Source organism: Pleurodeles waltl, chromosome 12, assembly GCF_031143425.1.
Source record: "Pleurodeles waltl isolate 20211129_DDA chromosome 12, aPleWal1.hap1.20221129, whole genome shotgun sequence".
Taxonomy (NCBI): Eukaryota; Metazoa; Chordata; class Amphibia; order Caudata; family Salamandridae; genus Pleurodeles; species Pleurodeles waltl.
Window position 1 is genome coordinate 697,084,382 of NC_090451.1, and position 19,408 is coordinate 697,103,789.

Genomic DNA, 19,408 nt, shown 5'->3' on the forward strand with positions numbered 1-19,408 from the left:
GGCCATTGAGTCTGTTCCCTTAGAGCCCCAGGTATCCTGGGTATATTCTCTGTACATCCTCTTTCCCCAAAAAGACTGCTCTCTCAGACTTATTCTCGACCTCAGAATGTTAAAAAGATGCATCTTGTCAGAACACTTTCTCACATGGTTACTCTGCAAGATGTTGTTCCACGTCTGCAACAAGGCGACTTTACGGCAGCTCTAGACCTAAAGGACACCTACTTTCATATTCTCATCCATCCTGTGCACTTAAAATACCTAAGGTTCGTTATTACGGACAAACATTATCTACCTTTCGGGGTCACTATTGCTCCCAGAGTCTTCACAAAGTGTTTAGCAGTATGTGCCGCACACCTCAGAAGACAGAATATCAACACGTTCCCTTAACCTAGACCCCTGGCCCATCAAAGCTAGTACCTTACAATAGTGCCAATATCACACCCAGTTGACGGTGGATAGCCTTCTCACCCTCGGCTTCACATTCAACTTTTCCAAATCTTACCTCCAAACCTTTCAGAAACAGCCATATCTAGGAGCTATTCTCAGTGCAGAGTTGGGGCTAGCATACCCCAAACCAGCGCACATTCAGAGTTTTACGTCTCTTCTCCCCCAGTTTCAGGAATCCCACATAAACATTCAGGAGTACTAAGCGCCTGTTAGGAATGATGGTGTCCTGCATTGCCATTGTTTCCTACGCTAGACTCTCTACATCAGTGTCTGTCTCGTCAGTGGACTCAATCACAGAGTCAGATCTAGTGTTAGCTTACCATACTCAACACTCTGCGCAATGTAGAACACAACCAATCTGTTGAAAGGACTGCCTTTTCTAGACCCTGTCCCCCAGGTCGTACTGACCACAAATGCATCACTGACAGGTTGGTGTGCTCACCTTCAAGACCTCACAGTACAGTGCCCCAGAGATCGGTCATCAATCCCTACTTATCATTTACCTCAAGCTTCAGGCAGTGTTTGGCCCTGAAAGCATTTCTTCAACACCTATCTCATAGGGTTGTCGTCTACACAGACAACACAACAGCCACATATTAACTACTGAAATGGGGGGGGGGGGTTGTCCCAGGTGTCACAGCTCTCTCAGGCAATATGGAAGTGGGCTCTTCACCCCTACTTTCACTGGTGGCAGAGTATGTCCCATAAACGAACAGTGACTTTGCAGAACTGCTCAGCAAGATTCAGCAACAAGTCCACAATTGGAAACTCCACACACAAGTCCTTCAAACACACTTTGCAAAGTAAGGAAGTCCTCAGATATGCCTTTTTCGCCACAGCAGAAAATGCGAAATGCCCAAGCTTCGCCTCCAGGTACTCACACCCTCTATCCAAGGGCAACGCTCTGTGGATTAACTTGTGTGGGATATTTGCAAACGCTTTTCCACCTCTCCCACTCATTCCATTTCTGGTTAGCAGGACCAGGCAAACGTCTCACCATGATCCTTGTAGCTCCCACTTGGGTGCGTCTGCCCCGGTTCACACACTTCTTAATCTATCAGTAGTTTTCCCACGAGAAGCTTCCCCACAGCCTGGACGTTACTACTCAAAATCAAGGACAGATTAGACATCCATTCCCCATATCACTCAATGTTGTTATTTTGCTCCTGAAGTCAGAGTTTGGTTACTTAGAATTGCCTGCAGAATGTATGGACATTCTCAGGGAAGCACATAGTCCCACAACTAGAGCATGTTATGCTGCAAAATGGAAACGTTTTATTCGCTGCTGCCAACCCAAACGTTTTGACCCCATGAAAGCTACTGCACAAAACATCATGTTCGATGGCATATGTTGCTGCAGATACACATGTTTGGCACAGTCCGCTGCCTGGTGTTGGGCTCGGAGTATTACAAGTTGTTTTTCTTCGAAGAAGTCTTTTTGGTCACGGGACCGAAGGACTCCTCCCTCCTCGGCTCCATTGCGCATGGGCGTCGACTCCATCTTAGATTGTTTTTTTCCGCTGTCGGGTTCGGACGTATTCCTTTTCGCTCCGTGTTTCGGTTCGGAAAGTTAGTCAGAATCTCGGAAGAAAGCGTCGGTATTGTTCCGTTCGGTATCGGGATAGTTAGGTACATCGACACCGATCATCGAAAGACTTTGGGGTAGCTTCGATTCCCCCATCGGGGCCTGGTTGGCCCGACCGCGTGCGACATCGAAGCCGATGGAACGGACCCCGTTCCGTTTCTGCCCAAAATGTCACAGTAAGTATCCTTATACAGATCAGCACTTGGTCTGTAACTTGTGCTTGTCCCCCGAGCACAAGGAGGATACCTGTGAGGCCTGTCGAGCCTTCCGGTCCAGAAAAACACTCCGGGACCGAAGAGCCAGGCGTCTACAAATGGCGTCCACGCCGACAAAACAACGTTTCAACGACGAAGAGGAAACATTCTCGGTTCCGGAATCAGAATCCGGAGACTCCGACGTCGAACAACAGCAACAAACTGTGAGTAAGACGTCGAAAAGTAAAACCATCGACAAAACGAAAGCCCAGGGGACGCCACTGCCAACAGGCCATGGCTCGACCCATAAAACAGGCGACCCGTCGAAGGCGCCGAAAAAGGGCACGCCCATAGCGAAGACACCCGACTCCGGTCGAGGGACCGCCATGGAGCAACCTCGGAGCCGAGAAAGCGGCTCCGAGAGACAAAGACAAGATACCGGCACCGAGAATCCATGCCGAAAGGAACAAAAATTCTGTCGGTGCCGAAACCGAAAAAAGATTCTCTCTCGGCGCCGAAAAATACCACACCTTCATCCTACTCAGAGGAACAAGGAATAAGTGGCCAGATGCACAGATTTGGACAAGAGCTCCAAAGTGTAGAATCAGACTACACACAAAAGAGACTGTACATCCAGCAAGACACAGGGAAGATATCAACCCTTCCCCCAATAATGAGGAAAAGAAGGATCAGTCTCCTCAAGGATGACGCACAACCACAAGCCAAAGTGGTCAAAAAAGTCACGCCTCCGCCCTCTCCACTACAACAGGCATCGCCGGCACAAACACCGCCACAAATGCACTCACCAGCACAAACTACCATAAGTCAAGATGATCAGGATCAAGACGCTTGGGACCTATACGACACCCCAGTGCCAGACAATGATCCAGATTCATACCCCACAAAGCCGTCACCGCCAGAGGACAGTACCTCATACTCACAACTGGTGGCTAGGGCTGCAGAATTCCACAATGTCCAACTGCATTCAGACCCTATAGAGGATGATTTTTTATTTAACACCCTCTCGGCTACACATAGCCAATATCAATGTCTCCCAATGCTACCGGGGATGTTACGGCACGCAAAACAAATTTTTGAAGAGCCCGTAAAATCAAGAGCCATCACCCCAAGGGTGGATAAAAAATACAAACCACCACCCACAGATCCAGTGTTTATTACTTCGCAGTTACCACCTGACTCCGTAGTAGTAGGGGCAGCTCGCAAAAGAGCAAATTCCCATACATCTGGTGACGCCCCACCTCCGGACAAAGAAAGCAGAAAATTTGATGCGGCAGGGAAAAGAGTAGCATCACAGGCAGCCAACCAGTGGCGCATCGCAAATTCTCAAGCGCTGCTGGCCATATATGACCGCGCTCACTGGGATGAGATGCAACTTCTCGTAGACCATCTTCCCCAAGAATACCAAAAAAGGGCGCAGCAAATAGTTGAAGAGGGACAAACGATCTCAAACAATCAAATCCGCTCTTCACTGGACGCAGCCGATACTGCAGCGAGAACAGTCAACACTGCTGTCACCATAAGGAGACACGCTTGGCTCCGCACTTCAGGCTTCAAACCTGAAATCCAGCAGGCTGTCCTTAATATGCCCTTCAACGAAAAACAACTTTTTGGCCCTGAAGTGGATACAGCCATTGAAAAACTTAAAAAGGACACAGACACGGCCAAGGCCATGGGCGCACTCTACTCCCCGCAGAGCAGAGGCTCTTTCAGAAAAACTCCATTTAGAGGGGGGTTTCGTGGCCAACCCACAGACACCACCAGCCAACAAACAAGAACCACACCATATCAGGGTTCCTTCCAAAGGGGAGGTTTCAGGGGATATAGGGGGGGTCAATTCCCAAGGAGTAGGGGAAGATTCCAGACTCCAAAAACACCTCCACCTAAACAGTGACTTTCAAGTCACGCAACCCCTTCACTCAACACCAGTGGGGGGAAGACTAAGCCAATTCTACCAATCTTGGCAACAGATTACAACAGACAATTGGGTATTAGCAATAATCCAACATGGCTATTGCATAGAATTCCACAACTTCCCACCAAACATCCCCCCCAAAACACGCAAAATGTCACCACAACATTTAGAACTTTTAGGACTAGAAGTTCAAGCACTACTGCAAAAGGATGCAATAGAGTTAGTACCAGTACAACAAAAAAACACAGGAGTCTACTCCCTGTACTTTCTAATTCCAAAAAAAGACAAAACATTAAGACCAATATTAGATCTCAGGACACTAAATACCTACATCATATCGGACCATTTTCACATGGTCACACTACAAGACATCATTCCACTGCTCAAACAGCAAGATTACATGACCACATTAGACCTAAAGGATGCGTACTTTCATATACCAATACACCCTTCTCACAGAAAGTACCTACGGTTCGTATTCAAAGGAATACATTACCAATTCAAGGTGTTGCCATTCGGAATAACAACTGCACCAAGAGTGTTCACAAAATGTCTAGCAGTAGTAGCAGCACACATCAGGAGACAACAGATACATGTGTTCCCTTACCTAGACGATTGGCTAATCAAGACCAACACAGTAAAAAAATGCGCAAACGACACCACATTTGTCATACAAACCCTTCACAAACTGGGGTTTTCCATCAACTATACAAAATCACACCTAGAACCGTGTCAAACACAACAATATCTAGGAGCAACCATCAACACATCAAAAGGAATTGCCACTCCAAGTCCACAAAGAGTGCAGGCATTCCACAAGGTAATAAGTGCTATGTTTCCAAACCAAAAGATACAAGCAAAATTTGTGCTAAAACTTCTAGGCATGATGTCATCATGCATAGCCATTGTCCCAAACGCAAGACTACACATGCGACCCTTACAACAGTGTCTAGCATCACAATGGTCACAGGCACAGGGTCAACTTCAAGATCTGGTGTTGGTAGACCGCCAAACATACCTCTCGCTTCTATGGTGGAACAGCAAAAATTTAAACAAAGGGCGGACATTTCAGGACCCAGTGCCTCAATACGTTATAACAACAGATGCTTCCATGACAGGGTGGGGAGCACACCTCAATCACCACAGCATTCAAGGACAATGGGATATACACGAAACAAAATTTCATATCAATTACCTAGAACTGTTAGCAGTATTTCTAGCGTTAAAAGCCTTCCAACCCATAATAACACACAAATACATTCTTGTCAAAACAGACAACATGACAACAATGTATTATTTAAACAAACAAGGAGGAACACACTCAACACAATTGTGCCTCCTAACACAAAAAATTTGGCAGTGGGCGATTCACAACAACATTCGCCTAATGCCACAATTTATTCCAGGAATACAAAACCAACTAGCAGACAACCTTTCGCGAGACCACCAACAAGTCCACGAATGGGAAATTCACCCCCAAGTTCTGAACAAGTACTTTCAAATTTGGGGAACACCCCAGATAGATTTGTTCGCAACAAAACAAAACTCAAAATGCCAAAACTTCGCATCCAGGTACCCACACCGCGAATCACAAGGCAATGCTCTATGGATGAGTTGGTCAAGGATATTTGCGTACGCTTTTCCCCCTCTCCCTCTCCTTCCATATCTAGTAAACAAGTTGAGTCAAAACCAACTCAAACTCATACTGATAGCACCCACATGGGCAAGACAACCTTGGTATACAACTCTACTAGACCTTTCACTAGTACCGCATGTCAAACTACCCAACAGGCCAGATCTGTTAACACAACACAAACAACAGATCAGGCATCCAAACCCAGCATCATTGAATCTGGCAATTTGGCTCCTGAAATCCTAGAATTCGGACACTTAGACCTCACACAAGAATGCATGGAGGTCATAAAACAAGCTAGAAAACCTTCCACTAGACACTGCTATGCATCTAAGTGGAAAAGATTTGTTTACTACTGCCATGCCAATCAAATACAACCATTACATGCCTCTACTAAAGACATAGTAGGATACTTACTACATTTGCAAAAAGCAAATCTCGCTTTTTCATCTATAAAAATACACCTCGCAGCAATATCTGCTTACCTACAAACTACTCATTCATCGTCTCTATTTAGAATACCAGTTATTAAAGCTTTCATGGAAGGGCTAAAAAGAATTATACCACCAAGAACACCACCAGTTCCTTCATGGAATCTTAACATTGTCTTAACAAGACTCATGGGTCCACCTTTCGAACCCATGCATTCCTGTGAAATGCAATATCTAACCTGGAAGGTCGCATTTCTCATTGCAATTACATCCCTCAGAAGAGTAAGTGAAATACAGGCATTTACCATACAAGAACCATTTATTCAAGTACACAACAATAAAATAGTTCTAAGAACAAATCCAAAATTTCTGCCAAAGGTAATCTCACCATTCCATTTAAATCAAACAGTAGAATTGCCAGTGTTCTTCCCACAACCAAATTCTGTGGCTGAAAGGGCACTACATACATTAGACATCAAAAGAGCACTAATGTATTACATTGACAGAACAAAGCTAATCAGGAAAACAAAACAACTGTTCATAGCTTTTCAAAAACCACACATAGGAAATCCAATCTCTAAACAAGGCATTGCTAGATGGATAGTCAGATGTATTCAAACATGCTATCTTAAAGCCAAAAGAGAATTGCCTATTACACCAAAGGCACACTCAACCAGAAAGAAAGGTGCTACAATGGCCTTTCTAGGAAACATTCCTATGAGCGAAATATGTAAGGCTGCAACCTGGTCTACGCCTCATACGTTTACTAAACACTACTGTGTAGACGTACTAAATGCACAACAAGCTACAGTGGGCCAAGCTGTACTAAGAACATTATTCCAAACTACTTCAACTCCTACAGGCTAAACCACCGCTTTTAGGGGAGGTAACTGCTTTATAGTCTATGCCAAACATGTGTATCTGCAGCAACATATGCCATCGAACTGAAAATGTCACTTACCCAGTGTACATCTGTTCGTGGCATTAGTCGCTGCAGATTCACATGTACCCTCCCACCTCCCCGGGAAGCCTGTAGCCGTTTACAAGTAGATCATAAATCTTAAACATCTGAACATTTGTAAATAATTATTATAAACTCTTAACGTACATACATATTCACTCCATTGCATGGGCACTATTTATACCAAACAACTCCATCCTCACCCTCTGCGGGGAAAACAATCTAAGATGGAGTCGACGCCCATGCGCAATGGAGCCGAGGAGGGAGGAGTCCTTCGGTCCCGTGACCAAAAAGACTTCTTCGAAGAAAAACAACTTGTAATACTCCGAGCCCAACACCAGGCAGCGGACTGTGCCAAACATGTGAATCTGCAGCGACTAATGCCACGAACAGATGTACACTGGGTAAGTGACATTTTCATTATCTGCTCTGTAGGAGGCTGGTGGACGCCTGTGATGTTGGCACCTTATACTGGGTCCAGTCAACCCTTATTGGTGAGTGTTACAGCGTCTAGGAAGCCAGGAGTCTCTAGTGATAGCTGTGGTGAGCAGCCAAGACTTATCTAGGAGGTGTGTAACGCACTTGTTATACCTCCGTAGTCAGACAGTAACTTATCACACATGAAAGGAACCACACAGTATTGCAAAAGTAAAGGTATTTTATTATTGCAACACTGGACTAGAAGAGAGACACATAAATCCCAAAGAACTCAACCTTGCAGTTTGCCTCCTGAGGTTATAGAGTTTGGATACTTATTATTTCCTCCAGAATGCACGACAATTCTTGAGGAAGCATGCAAACCCAGAACCAGAGCATCCTTTGTCACTAAATGGAAAAGGTTTGTTGTTTGTCAGAACAAACAAATTGATCCGTTTAATGCAGCTATTCAAAATTGTTTGCTATTTGCTACATTTACAAACTGTGGGTTAGCGTATAATTCAGTACAACTGCACTTTGCAGCAATAGCAGCATATTGACAAAACAGGCAACATTTATCATTGTTCAAAATTCATGTTATTAAAGCATTTATGGAAGGTCTTAAAAGAGTAATTCCACCTAGGTTCCCTCCAGCACCAATATGGAATCTTAACATTGTACTTACCAGACTCATGTGACAGCCATTTGGACCCTTATATAACTGTCCACTTCAGTTTCTCTCTTGGAAGGTAGTATTTTTGGTATCAGTCACATCACTAAGATGTGAGTGAGCTTCAGGCTTTACCCTTAGAAGAACCATTCTTCCAAATACATAAGGATAGGGTAGTCTTTCGTGTCAGCCCAAAATGTATTCCAAAGTTTGTTTCTACTTTTCACCTTAACCAATCGGTTGAATTAGCGGTTTCCTTTTCTCAACCTGATTCGGTTGTAGAAATAGCTCTACATACTTAGGATGTTAAAAGAGCATTAATGTACTATATTGATAGGACTAAAGACTTTTATAAAACGAAACAACTATTTGTTGCTTTCTCACTACATATAGGAAAGGCTATATCTAAAGCAGGTATATTGAGATGAAGAATTAAGTGTATACAAACGTGCTATGCTAAACCTAAGAGTTCTACCCATACGTCCTAGAGCACACTCAACTCGTACAATAGGTGCATCAGTGGCTTTTTTTGGGGTAACATACCAATAGTTGCCGCCTGCAAAGCAGCCACATGGTCAGATCCACACACTTTACTAAACAGTGGATGTTTTCGCATGGCAACAAGCAAATGTTTGACAAGCTGTGCTGCATACTCTTTTTCAGACTACTACAACACCCACAGGTTAGCCACCGCCGCTGAGGGTGCGCTGCTTTACAGTCTATGCAGAGCAGGTATCTACAGCCACACATGCCATTGAACAAATTATTTTACTAACCCTGTAAGCACCTGTTCGGGGCATGTAGTGCTGTAGATTACCATGCCCCCTCCCACCTCCCGGACACTTGTGGCCATTGCAGTATTTTATTACACTTCATATGTGTGGACATCTCTTTCAAACACTACATTCACACTCCATTCTCACCGACTGTGGGAAAACAATCTAACAGTGGAGTTAATGCCATGCGCAGTAACACCAAGAGGAAGAGTGACTTCACCTGGTGACTCTCATAACTTCTTCCAAGAAAAACAACTTGTACATATCCGGAGCCCAACACTAGATGGCAGAAGTATGCAGAGCATGTGAATCTACAGCACTACATGCCACAAACAGACTCTTACAGGATAAGTAACATAATCCTTACCTTACACTTCCATTTGGCCTACATCTCGCAGCTATATCTACAGAACAGTCAACACAGTTCTTTGTTCAGTTTCCTGGTCATTAAAGCTTTCATAGAAGGTCTTAAAACCTCAATATTGTGCTTTACCAGTCTCAAGGGCCCTCCTTTTGAGCTGCTTCATCCATGCCCTCTTCAATATCTTTCTTGGGAAGGTAGCTCTCTTAGTTGCCGTCACATCATTGAGGTGTGTCAGTGATATCCAGGCCCTAAACTTGGAAGAATCTTTCTTCCAAATTCATAGAGACAAGGCGGTCCTTCACACAAACACAAAGTTCCTTCCTAAAGTGGTTTAACAATTCCATATAAACCAATCCATTGAGCTACTAGTCTTCTTTCCACCTCCTGGCTGTTGCTAAAAGAGCTCTACACACTCTAGATATTAAAACGTGCACTCATGTTTTACATTGATAGAACAAAAGAGTTTAGGAAAACCAAACAGCTCTTTGCAGCCTTTTCACTACGTCACAAAGGTGGTCCAATATCCAAAAATAGCATAGCTAGATGGATAGTTAAGTGTATACAGACTTTACGCTAAATCGAAGAGACCTGTTACTTCCAGAGCACATTCTACTAGGAAGAAAGGTGCTACAATGGCTTTCCTTGGAAATAACTCTATAGCTGACATGTGAAAGGCAGCTACATGGTCTACACCACAAAAATTCTCCTAACATTACTGTGTGGATGTACTAGCACGTCAGCAAGCCAACATAGGTCAAGCTGTGCCACAAACACTTTTCCAGTCAAATGCAACTCCCACCCACAGCTTTTATGGAGGGACTGCTTTATAGTCTATACAGAGCATGTGTATCTACAGCTACACGTCATTGAACAGACAATGTTAATGTTAAAAGCATCTGTTTGTGGCTTGTAGTGCTGTATTCGCACTCCATCCTTCCCGGATGCCGGTTACCGTTCCAGTTATGTTATATTTGTATATGTTTGTACATATGTAGTTAAATTTGCATGGACATCTTTCTCTATTCTTCTCCGACACTTCTTTTCTTACCTGCCTGCGGGAAAACAATCTAACAAAGAAGTTGATGCCCATACGCACTATCGAGAGGAGGAGTCACTCGGTCCCGTGACTCAAAATACTTCTTCAAAGAAAAACAACTTGCACAGCTCTGTACCCAAAACAAGATGGCAGGACTGTGCAGAGCAGGTGAATATACAGCACTACATGCCACAAACCTGTGCTTACTGGGTGAGTAAAATGTTCCTTCCTCCCATAGGATAACATTGCAGAACTCACAAATAGTACTGTGTCCAATTTTTAAAGTGAAAAGAATTCCTATTTAAAAATGCACTTACCTGAACGATTTTACTCTGGTGCCTAAAATATGTTAAGATAATTGTTATTTTTATAAATTGGTGTGGATCTCCTTTTTTGAGCCGTGCCTCATTTATTGAATATTGTGTGTATTTATAGATGCCATGCACTGCTCTCTGTTGAGCATAAGGCTGCTCGACCTCACCACTCCTAAATAGAGCACTTTGGGATTGCATAGCGAGCCATGTCCACTCACTGGGGAACCCCTGGACCATTTACGCTGTCTTCCCATACCACATAAAGGGCCAGCTTCCTACAGCTTGGATCCCAAAAAAGCCCTAAGTTTCTGTCTCGTTCAGCCACCCTTTCAAAGAGAATGAGTGAGTGGCTACATCGCTTGGATCCCAAACGAACCTTAAGTTTTTCTAGATTGATAATCCACCCTGAGTTATTTGGTACAATCAGCCCATTGTCGGGTTTGAAAGAGGAAATACCGCTAAAACAGTGCTGAAAAGAATGGTCTCTAGATGGATACTCCTCAGCTTGAAGCTCTGCTATGCACTGGGCCTTCACAGGGCTCATTCCAACGGGTCCAACACTGCCACCAGAATCTCTCATACTGCTACAAAGGCATCAGTGCAAACATTCACGAAGCACTACTGCCTTGATAGCCAGGCCCAGTGGTAGTGCCACTTTGCCTGTAACATTCTGTATGACTTCTTGTCTGAGTCATTCCAGAGACGTTCCTCCTGGGAAGCGACCTGCTTTGGTATCTGTTAAAGTGGGACATCTGCAGGTAGAAATATCTATCAGAAGAAAACGTTACTTACCTTAGGTAACACTCTTGTGGATCAGTGCTTAATTTGTAAATCAAAACATGCCGGTGCACAAAGCTCTCCTATGAAACACGGGGCTGCTGCAATTAAATGTGAGGGCACAGAATACTGAGACAGTGTAATCCTGAAGCCATCACGGGCTACTTTAATCCTTTGTATTCCTTTTATAGCCACTCCTTGCCCACTCTTCCAGCTTCCTCCCTTAGTGACGCTTTTTCTTTTCTCTTCCTCTGTCTTTCGCATATGTGTCTTTGCTCGCAGTAAATGCTTGAGGCAGAAAAATAATTGCCGGCCCTCATAAATAAGTGCCCGCATAGGAAACAACTGGCTCAAATTAGGCACCGTTGTGGATACTCTATGTAACCGTAGACTCCACACTGACCTACCTCTATTTCCCCATTCTATGGAATGGGCTATTTTTTCCCCAAATTAAAAAGATCTCAATTTAGAGATCTGCACACCGTCCATTGTGATCTGTTTTGGCAGGATGGCATGAACAGAGTCAAAGAAACTAGCAGCGTGCAGGAGTGGTGGCCATATGTGTCTCTGGTGTCATTTCCAGGACGGAGTCAATGTGAAGCTGCATGCTGTCACTTACTAGTGCGCAAGGGAATTGCTGGGAAGGATCTCCGGTTCCAGTATGGCACCTAGGGATATTTACAAGGTGAGAAATCAACAGGTAGAGTACTCACCAGAAAGAGCGTTACCAAAGGTAAGTAAAGCGTTATTCATATCTATAGGCTTTGAAAACTTACATCCCCTAATAATCTTCTGCTTTTTTTGATCCACAGTCAACGAATGAATCGATCATAAAAAGAGCATCTCTGCTGGGTGACATGCACTTCAGGAGCATTCGAACGAAACTCATGCTCATGTCACGGAATGAGGAGGCAACAAAGCACTTAGAGGTGAGGAAGGAGAAGAATGGGGGTGGAACACCTTGGCTTTCAATCTGCCTTTACAGTTGGTTTGAGATTTAGCAGGCTGATGTACTTGTTCTGGTAACCTTAGGTAATTGGTGAGTTTTGTCACCTCAAATAACCAAATATAATCCCTGCAACATTTTTCAAAAGGTTGAATAAAGTACTGAACTGTTACATGTGTTGCTCTGTTGAATCTGGCATAAAAGGCTGCTAAGACTGATCTTCCATTACCTGGTAAACCTACCTGTCTTAGTTTAAATGAACAAAAAAAAATCCCAAATTCTTCTTTTCAATATGGGTGGTGCTATAGATTTTCTTTACTTAGCCTCCACTTTGATGTACTTTCCTCTTTTGTCCCTGGCTTCTGAGGCTGCAAGGTGTGATGCGTCAGTGTTAGCTATGGCTTGTTTGTTCATTATTCTTGCACTGTGTGCGAGGAATTATCCTAAGCATTTGTAGCTTGAAATGCTTGCCTAGCAAAAATAAATCACTTTGGTCGTATGTTCCCAGCAGAGACATAAAATACATAGTTGTGTGTTATCTCCAACTCTTGTGGTCATTGTAGCGCGTCTAGACATTTTCCTGAACCATTCAATGAATATAGTTTGGTCTATTGTGAGCTACTGGCTGGTTTGTCACATTGCTTGATTTTTTTTTTCTTCACTTTTTTCCAGACCAGTAAACAGCTGGCTGCGGCTTTCCAAGAAGAGTTCACGGTGCGAGAGGACCTAATGGGGCTTGCCATTGGAACTCACGGTGTGAACATCCAACAAGCACGGAAGGTGCCCGGAGTGACGGCCATTGAGCTGGATGAGGAGACCTGCACATTCAGGATCTATGGAGAGGTAGCTGTTGGGGGAGTTGTCTAAAAAATAAAAGCAAATTGGATGCTGGGTGTTGTGGGGTTGGTGTTTCATCACAGTAGTTGAGCAGGACAATAGACCTTTGTATTATAAAGGAGATCGCAAATAGTCATATGTTGAGGGGGAGATGTTGTGAAGATGTTAATTTTAGTCTAGACATCTCAATCTGATCAAGAGAGACTCTGGATGAATGTGCTTGCAGTCTCCTCCTGGGATGAAGACAAATTAAAGACTAGTCTTGAGACCAGACTTGAGTGGAGACTGAATTTCTCCATGGTCCACTTTTCACTAATGAGATTGACCAGCTATTCTAAAGTGCCAAGCACTTATTGTGATTGGATCTTAAATTCAGTATCACCCCACATTGGTGCTCCATCCAGTGAGGAACAGACTTGTTTTGGGTGTCTATCTCCACCTTAAGTGTAGTCTTGTAATATGGAAAGTTGCTGTCGATCAATTGTGTCTGATCCTCATTGCTGCACCCCATTGGCCGTCCCAAAGGAATCTGCTGCATTGCCTTCTCATCTGCTCCTCTCCTGTTATTATTCCATTTAGTGTGTGCCTGTTTTTATTTTTTTTAAATGGCGCAGAATGCATATGAACACTCCAACATTCAGTCTGTTGAAAGGATGCCTAATAGAAATGTTTGTGTGAATTAATTACTATGTTGGCTTATCACATCTGTTCTGGGGATGTCTGCATAGAAAAATATTATGTAGCTATCTGAGCCCTTTTGTCCAGCAGGGTTGTGAGCACTCATTTGCAGAGTGCCAGTTGTGAAAACCTTTTGCTTTTAGGTTATCAGAATCTACTTTAACATTTCTTTTGAATAACAGTTTGCAGTGGATTAGTCCAATAGTGAGAATATTATGATAGTTTTTTGGAGAGTGCCACACTCAGATGTTCACTTCTTCCATTTTGTTATGCTTATTCTCTGACTGCCACGAAATATTCCACATTTAGTAATATGACTAGAAAAGTAGAGCTTCACACACTGTACCATACAGGTGTACGTCGTATGCAGGAATGCCCCCTTTCCCTGTTTGGATCCATATAAAGGATTAATAGTTTTTTTTTAAATCTATGTGGATTTGAGCTTTCTTCTTGTAATGAATGACGTCCTATAGGTGTCCTCAGAGGGGATTAGTGTTTTTGTTTTTTTGTTTTTTTTAAATATAAAACTGTTTCTGATGGATACAGCTACCTGTGGATTTCTCACATTATGAATTCGATCCTTGCGCCAGCATCTGACGGAAAGTCTTTTTCCTAGCTGTCTACGTCTACAAGGACGTCATAATGGCACGGCTCCGCGTGACTCCGTCTGATGTCAACGTGCCAATAAGAGGTCCTAGTCGGTGTACTAACGTCAGTTTTGCCTTTTTCCGTGCTTCGACACCAACATTTTTTTCTTCCTGGCCCGTTGGTAACTGTAGCGATCTCTTGAAGTTACAATGTCGCCTCCAAAGAAGTCCGGGTTTAAGCCGTGTAGGGAATGCGGGGGTCGGATGTCAGTTTGCAGGAAAGGGGTCAGGGGTGTTATTCAAGATATTTTCTGATTCCCAAAGTGGACGGTCGTCTAAGGCCGATCCTAGACTTGAGGATTTTGAATTTGTTCCTCAAGCAGGAAAAATTAAAAATGCTGACCCTAGCGCAGGTGCTATTGGCGTTGAGCGAAGGAGACTGGATGGTGTCTGTCGACTTGCACGACGCGTACTTTCATGTTCCCATAATCAAGTCGCACAGGAAGTATCTCCGTTTTGTGGTCGGATCGCAACATTACCAGTTTGCGGTCCTTCCGTTTGGTCTTACTTCAGCACCCCAGGTCTTCACAAATGTGATGGCAGTTGTTGCAGCACATCTCAGAAAGAGGGAGGTAGCGGTTTTTCCCTACCTGGACGATTGGTTGATCAAAGCCAAGTCTCCAGAGATTGTGTTGTCTCATCTGCGAATGACAACGCTGTTGTTGTTTGATCTGGGCTTTTCGATGAACGTACCCAAATCTCACCTGGAGCCCTCTCAACGCCTCCTGTTCATAGGGGCAGTATTGGACACAACAAGATTTCGGGCCTACCCCCGCCTCAGCGGGTACGGGACATTCAGGCGCTGATTCCTTTGTTTCAAAGTGGAGCGGCAGTTCCAGTCCTCAAAGTCTTACGCCTGCTAGGTCTGTTTAGTTCTTGCATTCTGTTGGTCACTCATGCTCGCTGGCATATGAGGGCTCTTCAGTGGTGCCTCCGCAGACAGTGGTTCCAGCACAAGGGGGATCTCAGGAATTCAATAAAGATCTCCAGGGACGCTGTAGCGGATCTCCTGTGGTGGGCAGAGGACGGCAACATTTCCCAAGGAAAACCGTTTTCACTGCCACCTCCAGTGGCCACAGTGATATCGGATGCTTCCACTCTAGGGTGGGGAGCTCTTCTGGGGGACCTGGAGGTCAAGGGTCGTTGGTCTCCAGCGGAGCAGATGTTGCATATCAATCTGTTGGAATTGCGGGCTGTACGTTTGGCGCTCAAGGCCTTCCTCCCTTCCCTTCGCGGTCAGTCAGTTCAGATCCTGACGGACAACACTACCGCAATGTGGTATATAAACAAGCAGGGAGGAGTGGGGTCGTATCTGCTTTGCCGAGAAGCCCTACGACTCTGGTCCTGGGCTTAGGACCATCAGATTTGCTTGATGGCAAATCATTTGGCCGGAGTGTTGAATGTACGTGCGGATGTTCTCAGCCATCACTTCTCATTAGATCATGAGTGGCGTCTCCATCCGGATCTAGTCCTCCACATCTTCGAGATGTGGGGCACTCAGGTGGATTTATTTGCCACTCGGGAGAACGCGCATTGCCCGTTATTCGTCCGCCTCCAGTTTCCGATGCAAGGGGCGTTGGGGGACACGTTTCAGATGTCCTGGAGCGGCCAGTTGCTTTACGCATTTCCCCCCATACCCTTGATTCCTCGGGTTTTGAGGAAGGTTCGTCAGGACCGGGCCCAAATCATATTGGTGGCACCGGACTGGCCGAGAAGGGTATGGTATACAGACCTACTTCAACTCTCTCAGTGCCCTCCGCTCCGTCTCCCGCTCAGGGCAGATCTCCTCTCTCAATCACAGGGGCAGGTTTTACACCCCCACCTCCAGAGCCTGCACCTTCATGCCTGGAGATTGAACGGGGCAACCTGAGTTCTTTTTCTCTCCCTCCGGATGTAGTGGATGTTATACTATCGTCCAGGCGACACTCCACTAAATCTATTTATGCCGGAAGGTGGGCAAAATTTGTGCTGTGGTGTGGAGAGAACCGAAAAGATCCTTTAAAGGCCCATCTTTCAGATGTACTTTTGTTTGTTCTCAGTTTGGCGAAGAAAGGCTGTGCTATAGCTACAGTTAAGGGTTATTTGGCAGCTCTGTCGGCGTTTCTCTGCCTTCCGGATCAGCCGTCTTTATTCAAGTCTCCCATTGTACATAGGTTCCTTAAGGGCTTAGTGAATAGCTTTCCTCCTACTCCTTTTCACATGCCTCAGTGGGACTTAAATCTTGTTTTAACATTCTTAATGGGTTCGCCTTTCGAGCCCATGCATTCATGTCCATTGAGATATTTAGCCTTCAAGACTGTTTTCTTGATCGCAATTACTTCTGCCAGGAGGATTGGAGAGCTTCAGGCACTTTTCGTTAAGCCCCCTTTCACTATGTTCTTCCCTGATAAAGTGGTTCTAAAAACCAGGGCTTCTTTTCTACCGAAAGTTGTCACCCCTTTTCATATAGGGCAGAATATCACTCTTCCTGCTTTTTACCCTCCTCCCCACCCGTCTAAAGAAGAAGAGACACCATAGGTTGGACCCTAAGAGAGCCCTGAGTTTTTATCTCGAAAGAACTAAAGACTTTCGTTTGGATGAGCAACTGTTTGTTGGATATGCTGGTCAGCAAAAGGGCAGAGCTGTACAGAAAAGGACACTCTCCAGGTGGGTCATCTTGTGTATCAAGATCTGTTACTCTTTGGCAAAAAAGGTCCCTCCTGAAGGTATCAGGGCCCACTCTACTAGGGCTAAATCTGCAACCTCGGCTTTGGCGAGGGGAGTTCCATTGATATATGTAAAGCGGCAACTTGGGCGTCCCTCCATACTTTCGTGAAACATTACTGTCTAGACTCTGAGATGAGGGGGGACGGTCACTTTGCTCGCTCGGTATTGCAAGATTTCTTGGTGTAATCAGGCGGGCACCCCCACCGAGTGCGGTACTGCTTGGGACTCTATTCATAAGGTGAGGAATCCACAGGTAGTTGTATCTATCATGATAGGTGAGAGACAAGAAAAATAGAGTAGTCAGTGTATCCACCATAAAAAGCGGACCGAAGGTAAGTAACTTGTTCTTCACAACAAAATCTACTTTCTTGTCTCTCACCTATCGTAGCTTTTGCTACACTACTTTGGATTTAAGCTTTGTGTGTTGTCAGTCATTTTTAACAGATGAAATGCATAATGCTGTCTCTGGTGCACACCCGTGTTTGCATGTGCTGCCATTGGTAAAAGTTCCCTCCATAGTCGTTTAGTGTGGGTGCAGAGTGTAGGCAATTTTATTTTCTGGATAAGAGTTGGAAAGCTGTGAGGTTGGAGGCCTTGAATCTGGGCACCGTACTGAGTATTCCTTCTGTCAAGGAGAGAGTGAACTTCCCAACCTATGACCCCTCACAGTCTTGTGAATGCCACAGTCACGGGACCTTCATGAGGGATGGTGGCATGGTTGTTGGTTGGACACGTTTCCTGACCTATTTACGTCTTATTTGGTTGATATGTTCTAAGGATTAGACATTGAACGCAAGTAGCCAACAACCATTCAGAGGCCAAACCTTCCTTGCTTCTAAGTCTTAATTGCATAGTTGGATTGAGTCCAGGGCACCCTCTGGATTTAAAGTTCCCAAGCTACTGCTGCACCATGTAATTGTGCCAGTATATCCTTCTAGGCTACTCTCTGCCAGCTTGTACTAAGATCGAGTAGTCTTCCCTCCCTGGTCATAGGTTGGTATTCAGTCTGAGTCTGCTCTGGTAACGGCAGTAGTTGCGCTTTGGAGAAGAGCTGAGCTTCCCTGAGTGATAAGTTACAATTCCTGACTGAATGTGCGCCTTTTCAGCTCCTAATCTGTCCTGATGTCTACTGTAACTCCACTTTGGTGCTTGAGTCTGCTGAGAAGGCAAAATTTGTGGTTGAGATGTCTCCTTGCTAACAAAAGAGGACTATAAAGAAGCACTGCCCCTAACTGAGATTTGCCTCTCTGTGCTTTAGGCAAACTGAATCCCAAATTCTGACTAGGGAGGAAAGCATCTTGATGGATTTGTATGTGGTTGTTCCTATTCTGTGTTTTAAAAGGGCAGAAGTTTGCACTGCAGTTGTTTGTAGTCCCCCATGTTTCACAGCTTTCATGGGTGCAGATAGCCCAGCGAACTGCCTCTTCCTGTCGGATATAATATTCAGTCATGGTTATGGGTGGGGGTATAAGCAAGAGTAGTTAGTGAGAGCAATTTTATGTTTGATGCGATGTGTGGCTGTAAATAAACACGTTCTGCATACTCCTGCATCTAGTGTTTGGTCCGGAGTGTTTCAGGTTGATTTTCTTGAAGAATCATTTTTGAGTCACTGGATCGAGTGACTCCTCCTTTTTGGTGCTACTGGCATAGGCATCAACTACTTTATTCGATTTTTTTTTTTTCTCTCTGGCATCGGGTTTGGACGTGATCTTTGCTCTGACTTAAGACTTGCTCCGGATCAAGACTTTCCTTCGTCTTCCCTTTTATCTGCAGTATTGTTTTTTGAAAGGTAGCCAACACCTACCACTTCTTACTCCGCCTCAAGTCCAAGAAGAATTGCTTCATGGAAAAGACTGACCCAGCCCTCAACTGATGCTTTGAATATTCCAGCCTTTCAGTAGTTCTGTTGCCCTCCCAAACTCCAATTCATGAAGTGCCCTCTACTCCACTCAAATGTGGTGGAAAGAAGAGGTTTATTACAGAGCTTTAGGCACCCCTTTGTCTTTGAACCTACATGTTCCATCAACATATTCCATGGTGGAAAGCAAGGTTTTGA

General features: G+C 44.6%; 1 protein-coding gene across 3 annotated transcripts in view; it reads left to right on the top strand.

The window, feature by feature from the left end:
• The window catches only part of FXR2 (FMR1 autosomal homolog 2), a 175,100-nt gene that overhangs the window by 110,811 nt on the left and 44,881 nt on the right, over nucleotides 1-19,408 (top strand). For all 3 annotated transcript variants that reach the window (XM_069215596.1, XM_069215594.1, XM_069215595.1), the window contains exons 7-8: nucleotides 12,351-12,467; nucleotides 13,157-13,327. In XM_069215596.1, coding sequence (XP_069071697.1) covers nucleotides 12,351-12,467; nucleotides 13,157-13,327 — 288 coding nt within the window. The remainder of the gene's footprint in view (nucleotides 1-12,350; nucleotides 12,468-13,156; nucleotides 13,328-19,408) is intronic.